The 7,648-nt window shown below is 60.7% G+C and overlaps 1 protein-coding gene across 6 annotated transcripts in view; it reads left to right on the top strand.

The window, feature by feature from the left end:
• TSNARE1 (t-SNARE domain containing 1) overlaps nt 1-7,648 on the top strand; it is a 136,486-nt gene that overhangs the window by 62,002 nt on the left and 66,836 nt on the right. For 5 of the 6 annotated variants that reach the window (XM_037732496.1, XM_037732495.1, XM_037732494.1 and 2 more), the window contains 2 exons: nt 1,186-1,335; nt 2,520-3,026. In XM_037732496.1, coding sequence (XP_037588424.1) covers nt 1,186-1,335; nt 2,520-3,026 — 657 coding nt within the window. The remainder of the gene's footprint in view (nt 1-1,185; nt 1,336-2,519; nt 3,027-7,648) is intronic. The other variant, XM_037732497.1, reaches the window with a different exon arrangement.

Below are 7,648 nucleotides of genomic sequence, written 5' to 3'. Positions count from 1 at the left end.
GAGAGCACTTCCCGGCCTGGGGGCTGCAGGTGTGGTGGGAGAGCACTTCCCGGCCTGGGGCTGCGGGTGTGGTGGGAGATTGCTTTCAAGCCAGCAGCATCCTGAGACCTACCAGGATGGTCCTGGGAGAACAGGTTGCAGGCAGGCATGTGGGGTCCAGCTTTGGAGGCGTCAGCCTGGTGTTCACTGTGTCTTTCTGGGGATGCCATGGATGGAAAGACACATCTTGGTTCCTGAGATGAGAAAATGCTTTTATAAGGTGCATCTGAGGATCAATGAATTTCAGTGAAATGAGTCCAGAAATGTTTTGCCAACAAATAGAAATAATAATGAGAGAAAATTACGATGTGTTCTGTGTGGGGCCCAAACCCGTGTGGGGGCTGGGAGCCGGGGGGTGGGGCTCGTGTCTCTGCCTCTGCATGGCCTTTTCATCTCCCATACGCTGTGGAATGGCAGGATTTTTGTTTTGTTTTGTTTTGTTTTGTTTTTTGAGACAGAGTCTTGCTCTGTCACCCAGGCCAAAGTGCAGTGGCCTGATCTCGGCTCACTGCAACCTCCGCCTCCCGGGTTCAAGCAGATTTCTGCCTCAGCCCCCCAAGTAGCTCGGACTATAGGCGCCCGCCACAACGCCTGGCTAATGTTTTTAATTTTTAGTAGAGCCGGGGTTTCACCATCTTGGCCAGGCTGGTCTTGAACTCCTGACCTCATGATTCACCTGCCTCGGTCTCCCAAAGTGCTGGCATTACAGGCCTGAGCCACTGTGCCCGGCCAGAATGGCACTTGTATAAAATGCAGTAGGAGGATTGAGAGCGTGGAGGGTGCCGTGGTTTTGAATTGCCTTAAACAATGCTGGAGCTGCACTTACCATTTTGTACTTTGTGGCTGACTGGGAATAGCTGCTCAGGGTTTAATCTGTGGCTACCCCTGCAGGCCCTGGCCTAGGGGTTGTATTCTACTTGGCAGTCACCTTTCAGAACTGGCTCAGAGAAAAATCTGGAACACCTAAAGTTCTGAACTCCTTGCTGGCATTTAGCAAAGGATACAGCAGGCAGGGAGGGCTTCCTGGAGGAGGAGCCCTGAGTAGAGTGTCTCAGGTCCTGGGTGCCTGCTGTGTGTGTTGGAGGGCCGGGCGCTGCCAGGAGTGCCCTGAGTTGAGTAATCGTGACTGTCCCTTGTTGTCCGTAGAGTGCACTAGATGTTGGACCGAGTATGGAATCCGTCATTTCCCCTGCCCGGCGCCAGACAGCAAGCTGCAGAACCCCTGTTCGGGGAAGGACAGGGAAGGAGATCTGGGGCCGGTGGGCATACCCATTGTCCTGAGGGCCAGGAAGCAAGGTACTTCGCTCAGATGCTGCGTCTGGGGGGTCCTGGGAAGGCGGCTTAGAGATGCAGGCGCTGAGCAGGGGAGTCAGCAGCCACCTGCAGGGAGGAGGCTGGGGGCTGGGGGCTGGGGACCTGCATCCCCTGTCCCCCATCAGGCCTTCCCCTGAGGAGGGCCGAGGGTGCAGCCGGCCCAGACAGGCCGCAGGATGGAAGCCGCGTGGCGGCCAGAGTTGGATGGCCCTGTAGGCTCAGGACCGAGCAGGGGCGCTCCTGCCGGGGGCTCTGGACCTGCCACATGGCCCCTCACCCCCAAGCTGAACTGTCCTTGTATAGTGGGCTGGGGAGTGGTGGCAGGGTGCTTGGCGTGTTTGGGGAGGAACAGATGCAGTGGCCTCTGTGGGTGTCTTGGTGGGCATGCCTCCTGGTGGAGAGGCCCCCTCTGGGTGCTTCTGGGATGCCAGGCTCCTGGGGAGAGGCCTGCTCTTGAGTGCTCCTCCCATGGGGCTCAGACCTGTACCAGGGAGCCTGTGGTGTTGGGCACTGTCCCTGCCTCCAGGAAGCTGGTCTTGCTCATGACATTGCTCGCATGTGAGCAAAGATGCAGAGACCCTGCCACTGTTGCTAGCGTGGCCCTGCTCCCCTGTGGGGTGAGGGCTGTGGAGGTCGGGATGGCAAGGGGGTGAGGCTGCTGACCAGGCCACGGCATCCCCACCAGCCTCGGCCCAAGTGGGGGAGGGGAAGCTGGGGCTGGGGCTCAGGGGGCTCTTAGTCGTGCTGTGGGCAGGCAGGAGCCTTGTAGCACGCCAGCCGGCAAGGCTGTCCACAGGTGAGGGCTGACCGTAGGAGCAGCACAGCCCAGGGCTGATGGCAGGAGACCCTGGAGAGGGCCCAAGGCTGCAACCTGGCTTGCCCGGCTCCCGCACCCCTATGGTAGCTACAGGGGTAGGCAGGGCTAGAGGTGTGTTGTCTTGGAGATGGGGCACTGTGACCCAGAAGCTGCGTGCTTGCTGATGGCACCCAGTGAGGCAGTGTCAGCGTTAGGGGATCTTGGGCCCAGGTATCTGGACACTCAGCTGGGAGGGGTGGTGGCCAGGACCACCCCGAAACAGAAACCAAAGATGAGGTGCCCTAGGGAGCTGCCGCCAGAGCCCCCATGGCCCAGGGCCTTAAACATCCACCTTTTGGTGCCTTTCCAGGGCCTGGGGTCGCCCCTGAAGGCAGCCGGATGCCAGAGCCCACCTCATCACCCACCACCGGCCCGAGGAAGGACCCGGCAGCTGGGCCCCGTGGCCGGATGGTGGGGCCCGGCGCTACCCGGGCCAAGAAGAGGAAGCCCAACTTCTGCCCGCAGGAGACCGAGGTGCTGGTGTCCAAGGTGAGCAAGCACCACCAGCTGCTGTTCGGCACGGGGCTGCTGAGGGCTGAGCCCACGCGCAGGTACCGCGTGTGGAGCCGCATCCTGCAGGCTGTGAACGCGCTGGGCTACTGCCGCCGCGACGTGGTGGACCTGAAGCACAAGTGGCGGGACCTGCGGGCCGTGGTGCGGCGCAAGCTGGGCGACCTCCGGAAGGCGGCCCACAGCTCCGGCCTGGGCTCCAGCAAGCCCCAGGCGCTGGCCCTCACGCCCGTGGAGCAGGTGGTGGCCAAGACCTTCTCCTGCCAGGCCCTGGCCTCTGAGGGCATCGGGCTGGAGCCGCGCAGAGGTGAGTGCCACTCTGTCCAGCAGGAAGGTGGGGCCTGTGTGGCCTTGCTTCCTCCTCCACAGGGCCTTCCTCTCCTGCTCTCCTCCCCCTCCTCCTCTCCCCTCCACCTCCCCCCATCACCAGTCTCATCTGGAATGTTCTTGTTCGTTCATCCTCTGCCCGGGGCACTCTACTCGTCCACCCACCTGCCCGTCTGTGCATTCAGTCAACATATATTCCGGACGCGGGGAACACCAGCCAGTTGTGTCCCATTTTGTCTCCCTGCTTGGCTCTGGACTTGGCCTCTTGCTCAACCCTCCTAGAGCGGAGTGGAACGGCGCGGGCAGACGGGAGGGACAGAGCTCCCCGCTCACCGTCACCCAGTGGGACCCTGGACCGTGGCCGTAGTGAGAAGGGCATGGGCTGTTGCTGCCTGGGGTAGACCTACGCATGCCGAGAATCTGAGAATCCGGTGTTTCTAGCCGTGCCACGTTGACCATGGCCACGCGTGCTGCTGTTCCTCCTGCTGAGTCCTGCGCTACTCAGGAAAGAAAAAGCTGCTGTGACTTAGTAAACTGGTTTTCTGACCTGAGATTCGGTGCTGTGCTTTGAAACTTGCTGCTCAGTTACTGTTTTCAACACCCAGAAGAGGCCGCCTGTGGTGTCGGGGTAGGCAGGCTGAGACCCGGGAGGCAGCGTCTGCTCAGAGCTGCAGCAGGCCTTCTGCAGACCCCGAGGCCGAGGCTCTGGCAGAGACCCTTTTCCCAGGGAGAGCCCTGCTCTGTCGGTGTCTGGTGGGTCAGGAAGGTCCACAGAGGTCAGTGCAGGCCCAGCGTGTGAGCTCCTGGAGTGGTGAGGCCAGACAGGTGTCTGATGGATCAGGAAGGTCCACAGAGGTCAGTGCGGGCCCAGCGTGTGAGCTCCTGGAGTGGTGAGGCCAGACAAGTGTCTGATGGATCAGGAAGGTCCACAGAGGTCAGTGCGGGCCCAGCGTGTGAGCTCCTGGAGTGGTGAGGCCAGACAAGTGTCTGATGGATCAGGAAGGTCCACAGAGGTCAGTGCGGGCCCAGCGTGTGAGCTCCTGGAGTGGTGAGGCCAGACAAGTGTCTGATGGATCAGGAAGGTCCACAGAGGTCAGTGCGGGCCCAGCGTGTGAGCTCCTGGTGTGGTGGCGCTGGACAGGTGCTGGGCAGGTGTGCTGGGTGCGCCCAGGCCTCTGGACTGCTGCATGGGGCTGTGCTGCCAGAGCCAGAAGAGGAGGGCAGCAGCCTGGTTCCCGCACTGGATTCCCGCTGTGGGTAATAAGGTCTCCATCCTGCTATGGAAGCTGCCTGGACAGGTCATGCCCTGGGACTGGATGGGTCCCTAGAGCACGGGGCTGCGGCCTCCTGCTCGGCCCCAGGATGAGGTCGCAGGCGGTGGCAGTCCTGGCACCCAGCCAGCCCGCCTTGCTGCAGGAGCAGGCTCCAGTTTGACTGTTTGCACGACAGCCCTTCCTCTTGGCACAGTTGGGGGCCGTGGGGAGCACCTCTCTGGCCGTCAGTGGGATCGCCAGCCCCAGGGCCACCTCCTTGCTCTGTGTGAGGACAGGTGCTCCACTCTCTGGCAGCCGCTGCAGTGGCTCAGCCGCCTCACTCCCCACCCCGCCCTCGCCCCTGAGGTCAGACTGTATTGTAGGCGCTGGCAGGGACTGGGTCGGGGTAGCACAGATCTCAGCTGTCACGGGCTGCGGGTCACTTGCCTCTTCTTCTATATGACGAAGCCCTCCTGCTCTCCTCACAGGGTTTGGGGGTTTCCTGGTGCCATCAGGGCCGGGCACTGAGTGAGCCCAGCCCGTGGCTGTGCGGAGCACCGGGTAATTAACGGGATGATTAGGAAGCGGCGAAGTGAGAGGCACAGCCGACAGAAGGCCTGGGCCTCAGGACAGCTCCGTGCAGCCTGCTGGACAGCGAGTGGCACTGATGGGGTGACCTCGTTGTGTGGATGGGGAGGTGGTCCAGGGGAGGTGGTGGGTGGCTTCACATCCTCTTCTACCTCTCGTGTCCCAGCCTGTGTCCAGCGCCTCTGGTCCCAGATGCGCCCCAGGAGTGCAGTCTGCCTGGGGTTGGAGGGTGGGCTCCGGCCCCCAGGGCCACTGTGGTGGCCAGCCTGCTTCCCCACCAGGGCTCTCCCGGGACGTGCCCGCAGCCCCGAGTGGCCTCCCCACCACTGCCTGTGTCTTACTCCTCTCCATGCTCTCAAGAACGAGCCTTCATTTCCTGTGAACAGGAGTCCCTTTGCCCTTGCCTTGGCAGGAGATGTGGGCCTGGATTGTTACTGCACAGAAGACAGCCTGGCCAAGCCTGAGGGGGCGGGTGCAGGAGGCTGCGGAGGGGGTGCTTGAGGGCACTCTCAGTGTCCTTGTCCTCTGCCAGTCCCCGCTGTGCCACTCGAACCCCCTCCATGTCGGAGTCTGCACCTGAGAGGGTGAAGCCATGTGCAGACACATGGGAGGCGTGGGGTGGGGGAGGGGCCGGCGGGGGAGAGTGTTTTGTGAGGACCTTCTTCTCCGACTCAGGTGGGTGCTGGAGTTTGGCCTTGAGGGACACTTCTCTAATTGCTTACCTTGTCTTTGAGTTTGAAATAAGGTCCCCAAAGTATATTAAGAACTTAAAAAGCCAGCACATACTGCCCCTTCTCTGACAGCAGCCCCACTCCGGGTTGCGGCTTCTCCTCTGGGCACGTGGTGTCATCCGTGGAGTGTGATGTCTGAGCAGTCTGCAGGCCCTGCCTGTGTGTGGGCTGGGTCATGCAGCCCTGGGGGCTCTGAGGCAAAGGGCTAGAGAGGTCCTTTGAGATCCAGGCACAAACCGGCCCAGCCCTGCCTTTCCCACCTCTGGGGCCTTTGGTGAGTGCCACAGCCTGATTTTATTTCTTTATTGAGGTAATAGTCAGATGTCAAGGTTTGTTATTTCACCCTTTTAAAGTCTATGACCTGGTGATGTTAGCGCCCAGCCCAGCCCTAGCTCCAGCCCTTAGCCTCACCCTCCAGCCTTACCCCAACCCCACCCCTAGCCTCACCCCACCCAGCCTCATCCCCAACCCTACGCTCACCCCGTCCCACCCCCAGCCCAGTCCAGCCTCAGTCTCAGCCCCATCCCTACCCCGACCCCCAGCCCCAGCCCGGTCCCAACCCTACCCCTGCCCCTACCCCAGCCCAGTCCCAGCCCCACCCCTGCCCTTACTCCAAGCCCAGACCAGCCCCAACCCTACCCCTGCCCCTACCCCCAGTCCCAGCCCAGCCCAGCTAAGCCCAACCCAGCCCTGTCTAGTCCAGCCCAGCCCAGCCCAGTCTAGCCCAGTCCAATCTAGCCCTTCCCAGTCTAGCCCAGCCCAGCCCAGCCCAGTCTAGCCCAGCCCAGCCCTAGTCCAGCCCCAGCCCAGTCCCAGGCCAAGCCCCAGTGCAGCCCCAGCTCAGCCCTCATCCCCCCCCCATGGCTTTCTTTGCCCTCATAGATCAGATGTCTCTGTCTCAGTCATGAAGCCAGGCAGCATGTACTCTTCCGCCTTCCTCAGCCCAGTGTGTGCCATGTGAGTGGGGAGACACCCCTTTTTATTGCCAGGTGGTGGGCATGCCTTTGGACATACCACAGTCTGTTTCCACTTATCAGTGGATGCTTTTGTGCGCTCCAGCTTTTGGCTGTTAGGAGCAAGGGGGCTGTGAGCATTTCTGTAGGATCTCTGTATGGACAAATGTTTCCATTTTGTCGTTGGGGGATTCTTAACTACAAGTTGAATTGCTGGCCATCAGGCTGGTGTGGCTTTTAAAGAGATGCCCAAGCTGTTTTCCAAGATGGCTGTGCTGTGTTAAGTCCCCTGAGCAGCAGGGTTCTGAGAACTGAGCTTGTTGTGCTAAGTCCCCCAGCAGCAGGGGGAACTGAGCTTGCTGTGCTGTGTTAAGTCCCCTGAGCAGCAGGGGGAGCTGAGATTGCTGTGCTGTGTTAAGTCCCCCAGCAGCAGGGGGAGCTGAGCTTGCTGTGCTGTGTTAAGTCCCCCAGCAGCAGGGGGAGCTGAGTTTGCTGGGTGCCCTTGCCAGCCCTGGAGGTCGCCATTTTCAGTGTGGCCACTCTGGGTAGTGCTGTGGTTTGGACATTTGTTCCGTCCTAACATCCTGTTGAAATTGGATCCAGTGTTGGAGGTGGGGCCTACTGGGAGGTGTGTTTGGGTCACGGGGGCAGGGGCAGATGCCTCATGAAGAGGTGAATGCCCTCCCTTATGGGTATGTGAGTTGTCCTGGCCAGTTCTCACCAGAGCTGGTGGGTGAACGGAGCCCAGCCTCCCTGCTTCCATTCTTGCCGTGACTTCTGCACACTCAGCTTGCTCCGCTCTCCACCAGGAGTGGAAGTAGCCGGAGGCCCTCACCCAGTGCCCAATCTTGAACTTGTCCAGTTGTCAGAATTGTGAGCCCCATAGATCCTTTTCACTTGTAACTTTCCCAGCCTCAGGGATTCCTTTAGAGCAACACACAGTGGCTGAGGACAGGTGGTGTGCAGTGCGATGACACTGCTCAGAGTTTTCACCTGTGGTGTGCACTGGGGTGCTGGTGGTGAGAGTTTTCACCTGTGGTGTGCACTGGGGTGTTGGTGGTGAGAGTTTTCACCTGT

The sequence above is a fragment of the Cebus imitator genome, unplaced genomic scaffold (assembly GCF_001604975.1).
Source record: "Cebus imitator isolate Cc_AM_T3 unplaced genomic scaffold, Cebus_imitator-1.0 Scaffold449, whole genome shotgun sequence".
NCBI lineage: Eukaryota > Metazoa > Chordata > Mammalia > Primates > Cebidae > Cebus > Cebus imitator.
Note: the sequence above shows the minus strand (reverse complement) of the source record. Positions and strands in the feature narration are given on the sequence as shown.